General features: G+C 36.8%; 1 protein-coding gene across 1 annotated transcript; it reads left to right on the forward strand.

Annotated features, from left to right (window-relative positions):
- Positions 1-1,436: 1,436 nt before the first annotated feature.
- Positions 1,437-17,781, forward strand: stat2 (signal transducer and activator of transcription 2). The gene is made up of 24 exons (XM_084129225.1): positions 1,437-1,641; positions 2,630-2,761; positions 2,918-3,065; positions 7,105-7,200; positions 7,288-7,380; positions 7,457-7,535; positions 7,622-7,698; positions 8,535-8,686; positions 8,771-8,929; positions 9,011-9,100; positions 9,783-9,842; positions 10,010-10,030; positions 10,117-10,210; positions 10,374-10,421; positions 11,179-11,262; positions 11,365-11,463; positions 11,551-11,686; positions 11,796-11,848; positions 11,947-12,041; positions 12,135-12,274; positions 12,380-12,568; positions 12,976-13,030; positions 13,749-13,810; positions 15,538-17,781. The coding sequence occupies exons 2-24, from the start codon at positions 2,631-2,633 to the stop codon at positions 15,912-15,914; spliced, it is 2,538 nt and encodes an 845-aa protein (XP_083985351.1). The 5' UTR covers positions 1,437-1,641; position 2,630; the 3' UTR covers positions 15,915-17,781.
- Positions 17,782-17,863: the final 82 nt, after the last annotated feature.

The following is a 17,863-nucleotide window of genomic DNA, read 5'->3' on the forward strand; positions in this document are numbered from 1 at the left end:
ATTTGATGTTACGCCATGTTTGGAAATGACATACAATAAAAATATTTTCATTTCAAGCAACATTTACCTTGAGCTTTCTTCTCCAAGTTGCTAAAGATATTTAAAATCTCCTCCATGTCAGACATGTGCTGTTATGTCATTGTTCATCTCCATAGAAACTACCCAAACAATCTTTCAAAAAAACGTTTTAAAGGGACATTACCATAGATATATAAACGCTAGAAGTCTTATAGCGCAGTCACTTCCGGCATCACCGTTCGGCCATCTTGTCACAGGCAGGCTTAATGTAAGGTGAATGATCAGCACGCACACAAATCCTCTTATCTCGCTGAAATCTTGACGGATTTACAAACGGTTTGGTTTCTTACAAACGTTATTAACGTGGCTATAATTCCGAATGCTTGAACATGTATGTTATAATTATTCATATGTAGCCTATGTATGCAGTGTATGCAGTGTCATAACTACATCTCTGACGTTTATAACAAACCAAACCGTTTGAAAATCGGTAGAAAATTATGGTTTATTAAAAGTACATACACCATTAAACGAGTGAGCGAGCTGTCTGTGGCAAGATGGCCGCCACGTGCGGACGTCAACCTCCATTGGCCAGCAGCGCGCACGAGACATCTAGCGTTTATATATCTATGGACATTACAGCGTTGTGGTGGAAATTACGGCAATACTGTGGGACAACTACATTTTGTATATAAAATCACATTAATAGTTGTCTGACCTTAAATACCTCAATTATGTTTTGATTCTTTTACTGATACTTTATTCAGTCATATTAAAAAAAAAAATTTTTTTACACTTCTTTTTTCATTATTGAAGATCAGAAGTCTGGGTGTGGGACCAGCACAAAACAGCAATATTTGCATGTATAATGATGTTTAAAAAGGTGAAAAAATCATCGTAGACTACGGGTAAAAAGTTCCTAAAGTACTTTCATTGTAAATTTAACTATGAAAGTGTCAATTTTTCAAAATTCAATGTTTTTTATAAAATATGATCAAAGGACATGAAAGTGCCCATAGTCTAAGAATTGCCCATAAATAAATGTATTTCGTGTTTTATATATGCATAGTGTAAAATAAATAAATGTAGAATAAACGTATTACATCTATCCCTTGTTGATCACAAAATTCTTTCGTAAAGAGAATGTATGGCTTTTTAAATTTCCGCGGTACATGATCTTCCAGAACATAACTTTCATTTCGTAATTTCTCGGAATGCCAGAAGAGAGATCGTGAGTTTCGTTTCTGCTGCTGTTCTATCAACACCCCTCCGTTGTGAAGAATTTCATTGGCGGGTGCTTCAACCAATGGTGGTGGCCAGTGTGCCTGCCCGCGCCAATGAACGAACGCGAGGGTTTCATACGCAGCTAAATGGGTGGGACTTCATGATTCAGTGGGTGGGCAAAGGTTCATCGCGTTGGAGGCAGAAATGGACAGCAGAGGGAGGTTTATAGAAAAGCCGTCCGTTTCCTGAGAAGCGGTGGAAGTGTGTTTATTTACTCGCCAGCTGATGTTCAGTCCAGTGCTGTGTTCTTGTTTTTCCCGTATGCCTGCAAAAGGCGCTTTGTAAAACTAATATTTGAGGATCATTTCTTCAAAAGTGTAACTTAGACGATTGTTTCAGGTAAGTTATTGATAATCAACTTAGCTGCTACATGCTAACGTAACTTATTTAGCTGCTACAATGAGGTGCTCATTACTTTGCAACATAAACATCACTATGCTGTCAAATGTCTAGGCCTAGGCTGCTATTACTGTATATAGTAGCCTTTATCATTATTATGACGAGGTATCACGTTTTGTCCTCACATGATTAGAAACGCAATTCTTGACTCAGTTTTTCCGCTGTTGTTTGAGGAGGAGTGTGCAAGTGTGGAGAACTTTATTAACTTACTTCTGGTCCAGAGTGCATGTAACGTTAATGTTTTGTTTTTTTTTGGCCCTGTAAACACGTTTACACTCTCACTAGTTAGTTTAATTTGTCTTAGTTACCAATTTAATACGTGAAATAGTCCAAATCTATTCCTGTGATGGCAAAGCTGAATTTTCAGCAGTCTTCAGTGTCACATGATCCTTCAAAAATCATTCAAGTATGCTGATTCTGTACTCAATAAACGTTTCTTATTATTATTATCAATGTTGATTTCTTTTTAAAGTTATGTAATTAATTGTTTACTCAAACTTATGTTTTATTTCCATCAAAACAAAAGATTTTTCGAAGAATCTCTACAGTGTTTTTCATGCAAGAGCAATTCTTACTTGCCACAAAAAAAAAGCACCATAAAAATGGTCAGTTTTACAGTGGACCTAAAGTGCAAATGAAATTCACAAAAAATTCAGATTCACAGCAAATCAGAAAACTCATTTGACTTTAGATAAAAAAAATTGCACATTGATGAGTCTCACCATATTTTACATTAATGCCATACACTATTATTTTGTGTTCCAACTTCCAAACTCAGAATTTGGAATTTTCTCACCTTTACTTGTATTAATGGTGCTTAAGCTCAAACATCTGACTTCTAAAGATTAGAGAGAGCAGGTCAGTCCCAGTTCTGTAACAAGGCATCATTTAACCTATCAGCAGACATGAAATCTGTTTAATTTTGTAGGATGACACAGTGGGAGCGACTGCAGCAGCTGGATACAGTGTATTCGCAGAGGGCTTTTGATCTGTACAACGGAGATGAATTCCCAATGGAAGTGAGACATTTCTTGGCATCCTGGATCGAGGCCCAGGACTGGTGAGTGCAAGAAGTAAAATCTGCAGATTGTTTTTTTTTTTATAACTCTCAATTCCAGAATGTATTAATAACCATGGATAAAGAGATGCAAATAAACTGCATCAAGGAGCGTCAACCTGGCATTACAAGTAATGTGTCTGTCTGTGTGTGTTGCAGGGAGCGTGCTTCTCGGGACTCTTCCCAAGCCGCGTTCCTGTTTCAGGTGCTTTTGGAGAATCTGGACAACCAGTTCAGTCGTTTTGCGCAAGAGAAAGATAGTTTCCTATTGCAGCGTAATTTCAGACGCTACAAACAAAACTTTCAGGTAAGTGTACTTCTGCTGCCAAAAGCATCATTCCTGATGCCCTCCTTGAATTTCTGAAGTCTCCAAAAATACTAAACATGCTAAACAAAAACTATACTGACAGACCTGTCACACCAAGAAAAATAACTATAACCTCAACTACTGTACAGTATGTTATCATCCACACCAATTGACGATAATGTGACGCAAGTAAGTGCGCTGTGTGACAATATGTACGATTTTTGGATTTAAAATATCCAAAAACCTCTAGAACAATGTTATTTTGTTGACTGGTGTACTTCCATTATCCCAAATATTTCCAATAATGTCTAAATCCAGAGAAATTAGCCATTTTAACCAGTGTAACGTCCCGTGATGTCATTGTGTCGCCTGTCAATGACGTCGTATCCACATTATCCTTGATTTACGTTTTGTTTTGGTTTAATTTTCACCGTCTTCAGTTCCAAGTAATGCCTGCTACAGACTGTGTGACTTCGACAGTCCTATAAGGTCATTACAAATCACACTTCACGACTTGGATCTTATAAACTTGGATACGACATGCATGTAGACTGTACAATGATAAAACCTATTGAATCGTAGGCTACGACACAGATTGGTATAGAAGAATAAAACGTCATCAGCATGCGCTTGTAGTAAACAAAAAGAGCAAGATGAATCACACTTTGGCAATTGTGGTTTTTATGTGCGCTGAAAAAAGAGGATGAAGCAAAAGAGGAGAATATGGATGCGGTCAGGAAAAGAGGCCAACTTGGCATGCCAGTTTTGCAAGTGAAGCTTGAGGGAAGTAGTTTTAAGTTTTAGCGCCATGTCACGTCACTAAATTTCTGACACTGTCATAAACAGTCGCAGGTTATCTTTGGTCGCTAAACCTGTGACAAAGGCCGTCTTTGAATCTCTGGCCCTGTCCCAAATGACACACTCCGGACTTGTGGACTTCCTCAGAGTCCACACTTTGGTGATGTCATGTAGTGCAGACCTATAGGGCCCTTGGCGCGAGTCCACGAGGGCGCATTGAGAGGTATTTTTGGGACAGACTCGATCGTCACACCGAAAATAACGGTCTGGTTGTTTTTGGACAGGAGAAATCACATTTTTGCGCTCCGACGTCTTATCTCCATGTCAACTACACAGCCTAATTTTACAGTTCTATATTTTGATATTGTGCATGCCACCTGGGCATTAGACATAGACACATCATGCTTATTTAAATGTATACAGTTGTACATAATAATACATAATGTTCCATTTGAACTAAGATTACAATTTTAACACATAATGAAAATGTGCATGAGTTTTAGATGAATTTACAGGTTTCAATATTCATACTACAGGGGTCGGCAAGTAACTTTGGCCGCGGGCCAATATTTTTTTTAGCTAGTAGATGGCGGGCCAGCTACACGGAGTAGGCCTATGGATACAAATTAAATACTCTTATATAGGCCTATAATCGCGGAATATGATGGGTCCGTCACCGTCCGTGGATTATTCGTTCATTCGTTTTTTCAAATTAAAAACAAAAATGAAAAGATGAAAAACTACTTGTTTTTCCATTATTTATTTCCTGAACTAAAATGAAAAAACTAATAACGACGGGTTTTCTGATTTTCTGATTGTACTCAGATCAAAACTAGAAAAAATGAATTACTGGATTAGACAAATTTTTATTTTTATTTTTTATTTTGAATTTAACACCTTAGGCATATATCAAGGAAATCATTTTAAACAGATCAAGTACTATTGTGGTAACAGAACAGATTACAACTTTTGAACTTTATTCCTTTTTTTTATTATTATTTATTCGGGACACACACATACACACCTAAGGTTTAAGGAGGTCTGTCAATATAAATATTAGGCTATTTTAACATTGTAGGGTAGGCTACTGTCATTGATGAGTCTCACCATATTTTACATTAATGCCATACACTATTATTTTGTGTTCCAACTTCCAAACTCAGAATTTGGAAAAAAATGCCACAGAAAAAAATTATGAAATATAAATAACATAAATTAAATAGGACAAAGCCTATCACTCAATTTTCTAAGCAACATAAACGAAAATCATATTGCCCTACTGACAAATGAGTTAGGCTATTTTCTGCCGAACTATTTCAAACATCCTTGCAAAAAAAGAATGTTGTTGACTGACAATGGTTTCAGTACCAAACAGCTCCTCAGAGCTAGGTGTAGCCTACAGGTGGTCAGAATTAAGTGCGGATACGCTGTCAAAAGATGTCGGGCGTGGGCTATTGTCAGTCAGACGGCCCGCTCCGTCCAAAGTACACCAGAGTTCTGACCGCTACCGTCTTTTGATGCGCGAATGGACACAAAGTGGTCAAGCGTATAACTAGCCGCAGCAGGCGTGAATTTGACGCGCTATTCGCGTCCGGTGTGAACGCACAGTTATACTTTAAAATGTAATCCCGCACCGCATGATTCCCTATGTGCATTTCACACAGTATGCGGCGGTGAAATCGCCGCGCGACTATGGCTTTTCTCAAGTATTGGAAGAGTTTTGTGCAGCATTTAGGACTTCCAAAATAATCCGGCGGGCCAGAAAATATTGCTGGCGGGCCAGTTGCCGTTCCCTGTCATACTATGTTTACATATGACTCAGTAAAGCCCTGACATTCGGTTCTATTTATTTAATGAATCATAATGTGATCGTATTATTCAACGCACTATTATTATGTTTGAGACATCAACCACTGGTCAATGACCATAATGTTTGTATAAACTGTAGGTAACAACTGGTAAAATCTAGGTCATAAAAACCGTAATATTTTCTTCTCAGCCATGTCAATTATCCGTGAGCGAAATCTCCTCCCATCTGTTGTCTGATTGGCCTTTCGCAAGGATTCCTGGGTAGTTAAAGTGTGTGGAGGCTGCATCTATGCGGGCTTCGCGGAAGACCGCTTCAAGGGTACAAAGGGGGCGCTGCTGAGCACGGCCGAATGAGACGGCCTACGGACTCGTAGACTCGGCGAGCACGCGCAATTTAAGTCCACGAGAACGAAAGTCCACATGAAGTGCGCCATTTGGGACAGGGCCTCTCTCACTGTACAATGTAGGACCACTGTTTAGGAGCCACGACCACAGAAATCACCACGATTGGGTTTGATCTTTCGTCTGGGACAGCCCAAAATCATACAATATGTACCGCCCATAAGTTTCCCTGGCTGTTAATTAGTTTCCACACACCTGTTTCTGTTCACCTTGATTACATTTCTCATGTATTTAAGGCCTGAGTTTCATTCTGTTCCTTTGTCCAGTATTGTCTATGTTAAAAGTGGTTGTCTTTACGTTTGCTCCTACAATCTCCTGAGACTGTTTTTGTTTTCTATCTTTTTTCGTGCTATTTATTACAGCCACCCGTGACACATACCATACTGAGCTAACGCACAGAGTAACGTTATAACATGACTTTCAAGTTTCAACACACTCAAATGTATTTTTAGTATGATTGTTTTGACTTAGTAAAACCCCACAATTTTAGTACGTCAAATAAAGTGACCTGTATGAGTAGTAATTCAGCACTTGCAGCTGTTTCATTAGAATGAAATAAAATAATGTGAATTTAAGTGATCAAATGTAACTGTTTAACTTTGTGTTCAAGTTCAGGCAAGAAGGAGCCAGATGTTAAATGTAACTTTAAACGTAAATAAACATAAACAACAAAACGAAAGCTGTAGCAGTGGCTGACTGCGTCATATAAGCATATTAAAAACAGCAACATAAAATGCCCCCGGCTCTGGGCCCTGCCCTGCTTCATGCCACAGTAGCCACAGGCATGAAGTTCATGCCACTTCATGCCTGTGGAGGTGAAGACAGCAACTCCCATGATTCCACTCATTCATGGCGTCATCAAGCTACTCCTCAATGTTTTTATTGTTCATCAACTCGAATTTGCTCTTTTTTTTTTTCATTTATATAACTTTATGGTTGTAATTATTGTTGTAGTTATGAGCTATTTAGAAAACTGCTGGGTTAATCAGTGACAGCTGTGGGATCATTGGTCACATTATCTTGTTTGCAGAAGTACCAAGAGGAGCCCTATACTCTTGCTGCTATTATCAACTGGTTCCTGGTGAAGGAGAAGGAGATCTTGAATGATGCAGAGCTTGCACAGCAAGTCAGTACCTTAGTGTCCATCATCATCATCACTCTTATTATCAACATCACCATCAGCATATTCTGATTCTCTCTCTCAATGTTTCAGGTGCAGATGTTGCAGGTTCAGTCAGTTACAATGGAGTTGGAGAGCCAGAGACAAATGGAAAAGAGATTAAAAGAACTCAAGACCAAAGTAGAGGTGTGTGTGTGTTTGTGTGTATCTGCTTGTATGTGTGTGTTTGTTCAAGAGCATGATTAATTTTTTCTTTTGGCAGGTGATGGAGCACAGCATAAGGTCTTTGGAGGAGCAGCAGGATGAGTTTGATTTTAAATTTCAAACGCACAAAATGGACTGTAAGGCTCCGCACTTTTAAACACACTGTCCTTGATTTCATTATCTGTTGTGGTATTAATATGTGTGTATGTATATGTATGTTTAGCTTGCACAAAGGAAGAGAAGAACAAGCAAATAGAAGGGCTTCAGAAGATGCTCAATGCACTCGATAAGTGCAGAAAGGTGGGCAAATAGTTTTGTGCACATCTGATCTATACTATTTAGGGTTATTGTTAAAGGGGTGGTTGAGTATGATTTCACTTTTCTAACTTTAGTTAGTGTGTAATGTTGCTGTTTGAGCATAAACAACACCTGCAAAGTTACAACGCTCAAAGTTCAAAGCAAAGGGAGATATTTGCATTTAAAGAAATCGTTTTTTAAGGACTACAACAAACGGCTGGTATGGACACGACATTCCTCACGGGTTAGTGACATCACCAACCCTAAAATGTACATAATTTGTACATCTTAGAACAGTTTCTGTCATTTTAGTGTGTGTCTGCGTGAGGTAATCGGAGCTGCTAACACACAAGCTCTTGAAACCCTCTCTGGCGAGCAGCAGCTCATTTGCATTTAAAGAACCAGACACAAAACGGTGCGTTTTTGCTAACCCTCAAAAAGTGACAACTTTAACATGCTATATAAGAATATTTGTGGGGTATTTTGAGCTAAAACTTCACACACACACTCTGGGGACATCATAGATTTATTTTATATCTTGTGAAAAGGGCATTATACCACCCCTTTAATTAAACTTAATACTAGAAAAACAGTTTTGTTAATTGAATTACATCTAAAATAAAATATAAATATTACATGAACTAAATGAAAATGAATGGAAATGAACTGAAACAAGGTTAAGTTGAAACACTAAAATTACTAACTGGAATTAGATAAAAACTAAAACTGAAATTAAAAAAATGAAACCTAAATAGTAATATATATAAAAAAAGAAACTGACAAAAGCATTTAAAAAAATTATGTTTCTTGACCCAACTTCTCTTGTATCATTGTCTCAGAACTTCCTGTCTGATATCACGGCTGCGTTGGATGCTGCTGATGGTCTAAGCTCAGCGCTCATAGATGAGGAACTGGTGGACTGGAAGCGGAGACAACAGAAGTCCTGCATTGGGGCTCCTGATGATACAAGTCTTGAACAATTAGAGAAATGGTAACAGCACAAGAATTTCTCTGATCGATTGTCTGTACGAACACCATTTGGATCTGTTTTTAAGCCATTATTGGCCTTTGACAGGTTCACTCAGATTATAGACTGCATGTTCCAGCTGCAAAAGTTCTTACAGAAGCTTGATGAGCTGCTTGGGAAGATGACCTACGCAAATGACCCCATCCCAGTCCTTAAACCCTCTTTAAAAAGTAAAGTGGACACTCTGCTGACTAACGTGATTAAGAGGTATACTCAAACACATACGCAGCATATCCATTACGCTCTCTTCATGCATGTACGCTTCATTATTTGTTGGTGTGTTGTTAGCTCATTTGTTGTAGAGACTCAGCCATCCATGCCGCAAGGACGAGGCCCCCTGGTGCTGCGCACAAGTGTCCAGTTCTCAGTCAAAGTCAGGTCAGGCTCTGACATTTCTGCAACATTATACACCACCTGTAAAATAGTGTATACCAGTATTTTTTGTCTTGTATTGCTTGGGACAGGGGTATATCCTTTTAAACATTATGAAATTGAGAATATGCACATTCATTTTAGTGTATTGTCTTGTACATAGGACTTAGTCCTTTACTTAGGAACTAAGTACTTTGTGAGGAACCAAGTAAATATTTGTGAAGGTGACCTACTCTCCTGCAAATGTCAGTACTGCTTTTGAATAATTGTATCTTTATTATGCATGCACAGACCTGTTTACATAACCAAATCTTTGTTCCATTTGCATACATGTGCCTGGGGTGAATGTAATGACTCAAGGAAATATTTCGGTTAAGAATTTTTATTTTTCAAATTATGACACACAACCCCAAGCAGAAATTTGTGCCCTGAATACATTGTAAATTTGCGATAAACAAAAAAAAGATTTTTTTTTTTTTTAAATAGGTTATTAATATACAGTAGTCAATATTTATCTTCTTTATTTAAATATATCTTTAAAAAGAATTCACCCATTTAAGCTTTTCCATATATATTTTTATCATATATTTTATTTAAAATATTTAGTTTGGGTTGTTGAGATAGAAATGCAGAAAAAAAATGTTTGCCCTCAAAGACCTGAAAGGACAGTCATTCTCCTTCTCTACAGGTTCCTGTATAAAGTTCCTGAACTCAACCATGTTATGAAGGTGTCTGTTTCTATTGACAAGTAAGATCACTGTCTCTCTTACTTTCTTCATTAGGTACAATCTGAGTCATATGTGAGAATGAGTTTGCTTGTAAGGTTTGTGTGGTTTGATATAGTTTTACATTAGTCTGTTGGTGGTTAGGACTCTGAATTATTAATCTCATCCCTCTCTCCATCTTTTGTTTCAGCACTGTCTCACAAATGAAAGGGTGAGTGTTTCCATACACGCATTCTGAACACACACTTCCCTCATCACGCCTCCCACCAGAAATTCATGATTATGTGTTTATCGTAGGTTTCGTAGGTTTAATGTGTTGGGCACTTCGAGTAAAGCCCTTAACATGGCTGAGAGTACGAACGGGGGCATGGTCGCTGATTTCAGACATTTGGTGAGTTGATATTAAGTGACGGCACAACATCATCTGAGATATTTATAACTGGGTAGACAATTTGGTCGCGGTGTTCTGTTATTTTTAAACCAGATTTTAAATATAAAGAGGTAATAAAAAGTTAAAGAATTGTGTATGTGATTTTTATTTTATTTTTTCACAGACGTTGAAAGATCAGAAAGTTGGTGGTGGAGGAAAAGGAATCAATGATGTGAGTTTAAGGAGATTGTTAATAATATTTGCTAGAAACTACATTGCTGCACGTAGCAAACATAAAACCAGCAATTAGTAACAGAAACAAAACTGTTTTTTAGAGTCAATACTGATTAAGGGTGTTTCCACATCTGTAGATCTTTTGCTTTGTTCCAAAACACGGACCTTAATTGTTACAATATTGCATTTCCCCTAGGTTTGATTTGCTTTCACTAGGTGCATTTCAAAACTTACCCAACATGTGTTTATGCAAGTCACATGTGCATAAAACTGTTCTTTCATTGGTCAGAGTGCACCTGTTTATTATCTGGGATTCCGTTCAAAGCGGCCAGCCATCAAGATGGATTGACAAGACTGACTAGCTGTCGTTAAACACACACAAACCAATGTATATAAGGCTTGATTCCCACTCTTAACTGATACAGCTCGATTTGTTGGTACATTGAGTCGGATTGCTTTTTCACCACAAGCAAACTATTTTCATATATGCCTAATGAACTAAACTGAACTACGGGAGAAAATGTGAAACAAGCAGTCAAAATGAGCCAGGTGTGAAATCATCCTAGAGTTACTCCTAATAAAACAAATTTGATTACAGTGCTGAAGATAATAATTCCACAAAATAGTTTATTTCCTTATTATTATCATTATTATTTACTAGTAGTTAATTAAAACAAGTAGAATTGAGTGACCAACTAATAAGTAGAGTTCTGTTTGTATGTATGCGTATAAATCTTGTTGTGTGTTTCCTGCAGCTATCTCTGAGTGTGACTGAAGAACTACACAATATAAACTTTCAGACGCAGTTTGACTATCAAGGCCTGTCTGTCTCTTTGGAGGTGAGATGTCTTTTCCTCATTCAAAGCATTCTCAGTGAAGTTAGAACATTCCAGAGATTTGGCTCTACAATTTTTATAACCATACTTCCTTTTTTCTTTCAGACCTCTTCTCTTCCTGTTGTGGTGATTTCAAACTCCAGTCAGCAACAGAGCGCCTGGGCGTCTGTTCTATGGTTCAACATGCTCTGTTCAGATCCCAAGGTCAGGAGCAGGAGTTACTCTTGGATAATAATCCTTAATCCTCATAAAAGAATCTGTTTTTTTAATTATTATTATTTGCATCACTAGAACATCAAGTTTTTTGAAGGCTCTCCTCCGGCCTCCTGGGCACAGTTTGGGGAAATGCTGAGTTGGCAGTTTCTCTCCTCTGGGAAGCGTGGTCTAGACAGTGACCAGTTGGAAACTCTCGCCATCAAGCTCTTTGGTATGCACACATCAACCCCTTTCATGCATTAATAGACCATATTATATAAAGCAATATTAAGGCCATAAAGTAATCTGGTGTTTGTTAATAATGTAATATTTCTTATCAGGTAAACAACAGAGCTATGACCACTGTACGATACCCTGGGCCAAGTTCAGCAAGGTAAGAACAGATAAACACAGTTATGTAGCTCTTTGTGAAATGCCTGATATTGACACGTGAGTGTTTTGTTTACTCATTGTTGTCTGTGTGTGTTTTAGGAGAACCTCCCTGATACAAACTTCACCCTGTGGGTGTGGCTGGATGGAATTCTAAACCTGGTTAAAGGCTACTTGTCAGACCTGTGGAGTGATGGGTATGAATCCTATAGATAGACTGTGAAAATCAAGTTTTCAACACAAAAAAAGTGTGTTTTTTTATTTCAACACAAATATGTTTGTTTCTGTAGCTCTATAATGGGCTTCGTCAGCAAGGGGAAGGAGAGAGTTTTACTGAAGAAGAAGCAGAACGGCACTTTCCTGTTGCGTTTTAGCGAAAGTATCAAAGATGGTGGAATCACATTCAGCTGGGTGCAGTACGCTAACGATGGTAAAACGTCATAAAAAGATATACTTCTCTAAGACATTGTTCAATCTCTGAAATCACAAAGCCCAGTGAATGTCAGACTGAATACACACCTTCTTTTTTTGTTAGGCAATCCGAGCGTACAAACAGTGAAGCCATTTATCAGTACTGACCTGAAGCAGATTGCTTTACCTGAGATCATTTCCAACTTTCGGATCATGGTAGCAGAAAACGTTCCAGTTAACCCACTGTGTTACCTTTACCCAAACACTCCTAAAGACCAGGCCTTTGGCAAATACTACAGTGAAAAGACTGGAGGTGAATTATTTATTGAGAATGTGGTGCATTTTTTTTGCAATTCCCCAAGTCTTATTAAGGGAGGCATACATTGTATTTTTATGGGCATTTAGTTTGGTGTTTACCTAATGGCAACGTCTATTTACAACTTTCACTATTAAGGTCACGAAAAAAGTTAATGTTTACTGCAATGTATGTCAACTTAGAGCTGAACTGGGAAAGGCTTTTGCTCAATTTATGTTACTGCTAAAAACAGCTGTATACATCCACACAGCCATGTAAAATATGTTAATTTATTTTTCCAAAAGGAATATATAATATATTTCTTCCCAGCTCGCACTTGAGCTAATGTAGAATGTAATAAAAGCTTTGCTTATGCTGTATTTACTTAACCACAAAATCATTTTCTTGATCTTGTTTTGTTTCAGAGGACAATCCGTACCTGAGGTACCTCAAAACCAAACTGGTTTTTGTCTCTAAAGAGTAAGTCCTGTTTTGATTGTTTATTGGTTTATATTTGTGTGTTGTGTGCATGCAGATAATTTCAAAAGCGTGTGAGGTTGTGTGCTATAGGTAATATTTGTGACAGTGCACATGTGCTGTATATAGTGCTGGTGTTTAATGCATTAATCATATTGTATGGTGTTATGATGAGGTTTAAGTTCATATTGTGAGCTGGGTGATGTAGTGGAAGAAAAAAAATCCGTTTTTCAGCCTTTCAGTAATATTTACTGATAAGATTTTTTTTTTCTCATTTCAACTGAAAGGATTACTACTAAAAATATTTCCTCATCATATCAACCAAACAGCCACTGTAGCTAAGACTTAATACAAGTAAAATACAGTAAAAAAAAAAAAAGACGAATTAGGAATTGGTTTTGCACACATGCAGGCACATGATTTTAACATTCAGAGTCTTGAGGTGGTACTAGATTAGTAAAATAAAGTATATCTGGGCCTTACTTTTTATCACTGCCTGTGTAGAGGTAATGCAGGTTAACACTGGATGTCGTGATGACGTGAGGGTCGCATGAACAGAATTCATAGTTACAACAATACCGTATTATTTGGGGAAAAGTCTACCATACATGTGATGTTATGAAGTTTATAAGCGAACAGTTATGCTGTAAGATTATGGTATGAGTAGACCCTGAGATGGCTGTTCTGCTGGTTTACTGGAGTGCTCTGTGCTTGGTTGCAGTAGGAACGGATGTACAAGCGTCGAAGAGGGGCCAGTGTCTGACCTGTCCCCACAGGACAGAGGTGAGTCCTGCCTCCACTGCCCCTCCGAATCTAATCGGCTCAACCTGCCTCTCACTCACTGGATTATCACCAGATGTGTCTTGATGGCAAAACTCTTTCTGATAAATAGAATGTGTAATGAAAAGTCTTTATAAATGCTTCTCTTTCATTCAGAGGCTCAATCAAGTCCAAAAACTTGTTAAGATTCTCTCTTTCCTACTCTTCCCTACCCAAGTGCATTTGATTGACAGTGCACAAAGGGACCTTCTGTGTGTGTGGTGGGCTGTGACTGTGGTTTTTCTGTTTCAGTAACACAAATCTAACCATTACAGTATCACTGATGTATGTGAATGGAAGCTTGAGTTTGCATGTGTAAGGAGCGATGCTGTTTTGTCTAAATAAATTAATAGTAAAACACAAAAACTACATGTTTATATTAGTATGAAAAATTAATATTTGCTAAAGATTACATTACACGTTTTATTAAATCATTATCGTTTTTAAAGATTTCACTTTTTTTGGCATGTTGCATGTCACATGTAGGGATGAACCAAGACTGATAAGTGGTTTCCCCCTCCATGTTATGGCCGATAACTGATTAATAGCCGATATTAAAATTTTCCACTGTTTTGTCTAAATTGATAGCAAAAAGTTGTAAAAAAAAGTTGTTTTTACATGTTTATATTATAATTTACTGTATAAAATACTGTTTTCACAGTATAAAAATGGATTTTTGAGATTTGCTAAATATTAGGCTACATTTTAACACTATTAATTTTTTTTTGCGTTTTTGAAGATGAACTTTAAGTGAGCATTAGATGACGGCAAATGTTATCTAAATGTACAAATATGGGAAATAAGCAATAAAATATCCATTCTTTGATGAATGAAAAAAAAAAAACTCTTATATCGACTAAAAACCGGTGTGGTGCTGATATATTGTACATCCCTAATGCTGTTGAAATTTTTTTTCCTAACACTCTTAAAAATAAAGTTTTTTTTTTAATCGCCATGTATATTTCCATGAAGAACCTTTAACATCCATGGAACCTTTTCATCACTCAAAAAGGTTTATAAGATTATTAAAATGTTCTTCACACTAAAAGAAAATAAATTCTTTTAATAATTTAAAGCTACACTGTGTAATTTTTTAAGTTGATTCTTAGCAAAAAACACTTTGTTCTTTCAAAATGATATGTTCTCATTAATGTGTAATTACTTCTACCAACTAATCAAGTATTCTCGTAAGCGTAGAATCTGCCATTTAGAATACATACGAGCGAGTCGCTCGAATGGCGGCAGCCATGTTGCGCCTCCATCTTGAAAATACATTAGCCAAAGAGGGACATACCTGGAAATTCAAGCTTCGCCTTTCGCGTTTTTACACTCAGTGGCACCGTGACGAATGCGAGGGGAGATTACTCGCGACTGCCGGCAGATTTGAAATAATATGGCCACCGTAGGAGTTAAAACGCCCTCAGAATGGGAGGGGCTAGAAAGTAATATTCAGTTGGTAGTCATATACAATTTCATCGCTAGATGGGAGAAAATCCTACAGTGTAGCTTTAATAATTGTTCACTCAAAGCTACTTTGGGGATCCCAAATGTTCTTCTATGGCATCACTGTGAAAACCTTTATTTTTAAGAGTGAAGTTAAATAGCATCATAATAAGTTGTTATTATTGTAATGCAGTTATTGGGTTTATAACATGTCTCTCTTGCTGTGTCATCTCCTTCATCTTTGAAAGATCCTCCTTCTTTTTCTGAGGCGGGTGATGATGACATCTTGCTCCAATGGCCTGAGAAGTCTCCAATGTTCTCCAGCTCTACCATTGATTCATTTTTGCTTAACAGCATGTTGGACATTGAAGGCGAGAGTACTTCTCAAGATTCATTTCCTCAACTTGCTGACCACATTTCTCCATCATGCTTCCAACAAAACATTCTAGAGAGTAGCATGGATATCCTTAAAGAAGCAGTCTCTCCAGACACTGATGTTCATCACACATTGCAAGAGTTTCTAAACACTCAAAACTTGCTAAATAGCTTAGAGCATTCTATACCAGAGGACATCATCCATGGTTTTCAAGACCTTGGCTATCCTAACATGCCTCTGACCCCCTGAATTTGATTCATGACCCGTGAGGTTAGCCAAAACGTAGGTCTGTCAAGCCACATAATGTTTTCCGTAGTTCTGATTTATGTTGTAAATAAGTATCAAGTAGAGATGCAAAATACTAATCCTATTACTTCATTTTCTTTACTGATTTCATTATTTCTTCATCCAGTTTATGTGTAAATCTGTATGTCTGCTCATCCATTTATCTGTTACTTGCGTGTCTATTCTCAGAGTAAAGCCTTTGACTAGGCGTAGATGCCCATCTAAGTCCAAAAAAACTCGAATGTGATCTGACCCTACCATTCGCTAGCTGCTACTAAATATTTGTCCCTATAAAAATAAGCTGGAAAATTTGTTTTATTGATAATAATTCAAACAATATCAGAGCATATTTGTCTTGGGTGAATAGCACATTTGTTTAGAGATCTTAGAGTTGAATTTTTATGTAAAAAAAAAAGAAGTAATAATACATATTTCATATTCGATTCAAGTATGATCATGCTTTTATGGTCCAAGTAAATTATCACCTTTTATGCAGGTTGGAATGACAGTTTGTATTCTTCTATTCGAATTAACTGGGCCTTACTGGATGGAGATAATTTGATAGTGAAAGCGATATACTTTATTAATGTGTCAAACACCTTTAGTAATGTGAATCAGGCAGCATGAGCTAATGTTTTAAAAAGCATCTCATGTCTGTGGCCGGATTTCTCAGTGCGAACAAAGCAGTGAAACCAGTGGAAGTTTTAAAAAGTGTAAAAACACTGGAAAAATGTCTTTGCATTTTTAAAAAAGAGCACTTTAAAAGAGATACAGTGCTTGGATTAAATGTTATCATTTACATTTAAAGGCACCAATGTTGACTACTATGATTGTTGTCTTTTAATAGTAAAACAAGTTTATTCTTTGCTGCATTGCACTAAATTCTACCTTAAAATGAATCTTTGTGTAAAAAACATTTAATGTAAATGATGAATCACTGTTTTTTGATGAACAGGATTATGTTTTTTTTACTCTAGGATTCAAGGCACTTTTTTTGTCTTTTATGATCCTTTTCCATTTTGTAAAACCACTATTGAGACTAGAAAAGTACCCGAATGCTTTGCTTTTGCATTTTTTCCCCCCTTATAGTTAATCATTTAAATAGTCATCTATGACAAAGTTTTGATTAGTCAGATACTGTGATTAACTTCTCTCAAAATGGAAAGGATAATATAGACCCTTACATTTTCTATTATTTTGAAAGTTGAATTAAGTTAAAATGTTCTGTTACCCCAGTTGAATGCATATTCTTTTGAGCTTTATCTTGTTGGAGAAAACACTTTATATTTGTTTTTAATTTCTTCATAATATCTTTCATCTGAATTACACTGATTGTATGAGTATACGAAGAGTAGTACTGTGTTGTTGATGACAGAAAAATGCAATTGAATGGAAATTTGTAAGAACGGAATGCTTCTGATTTCTTACCAAACTAAATAATTTTTTTGTGTAAAAAGGTTTATAGATAAAAGGTTCTGTATGTGTTCATCCAACTGAATCTGTTTGGTACCGAAGAAGATTAGACAGTCTCTGAAATCAGAGAAAAAATGGTCCAAATGAATGTTTCTTTTGCTCTTTTTTTCACTGAAATGACATTAAATCGCAATTAAATCGCTTTATCATGCATAATCATTTAGTTACCCCATGAGTACTTCTGTTGTAAATTTTTTACTTTGTTTCAAATGCATGTAACCATGTTTTGTATACACCGTCATTGTCCAAGAAAATAAACCATACTGTAGTTTGTTTTGTATCTGTGTGCCAGGCTTTTTATGGGTAAATGTGTTAACAATGGTGCAATGTTCTCCAATAAAACATCTAATGAGAGATATAGGGCTGTCATGTCTTTTTTTTTTAATTGAAAACCATGACACTTTATCTGATCAGGCAAACTGTTTTATAGACTCATAATA

This window comes from Abramis brama, assembly GCF_963993115.1.
Source record: "Abramis brama genome assembly, chromosome: 11".
Taxonomy (NCBI): domain Eukaryota; kingdom Metazoa; phylum Chordata; class Actinopteri; order Cypriniformes; family Leuciscidae; genus Abramis; species Abramis brama.

Coding starts and splice junctions, on each gene's coding strand:
- stat2 (XM_084129225.1), top strand. CDS start 2,631: ATGACACAGTGGGAGCGACTGCAGCAGCTGGATACAGTGTATTCGCAG. Junction 7,699..8,534: donor CACTCGATAAGTGCAGAAAG/GTGGGCAAATAG, acceptor TCATTGTCTCAG/AACTTCCTGTCTGATATCAC. Junction 12,569..12,975: donor CTACAGTGAAAAGACTGGAG/GTGAATTATTTA, acceptor GTTTTGTTTCAG/AGGACAATCCGTACCTGAGG.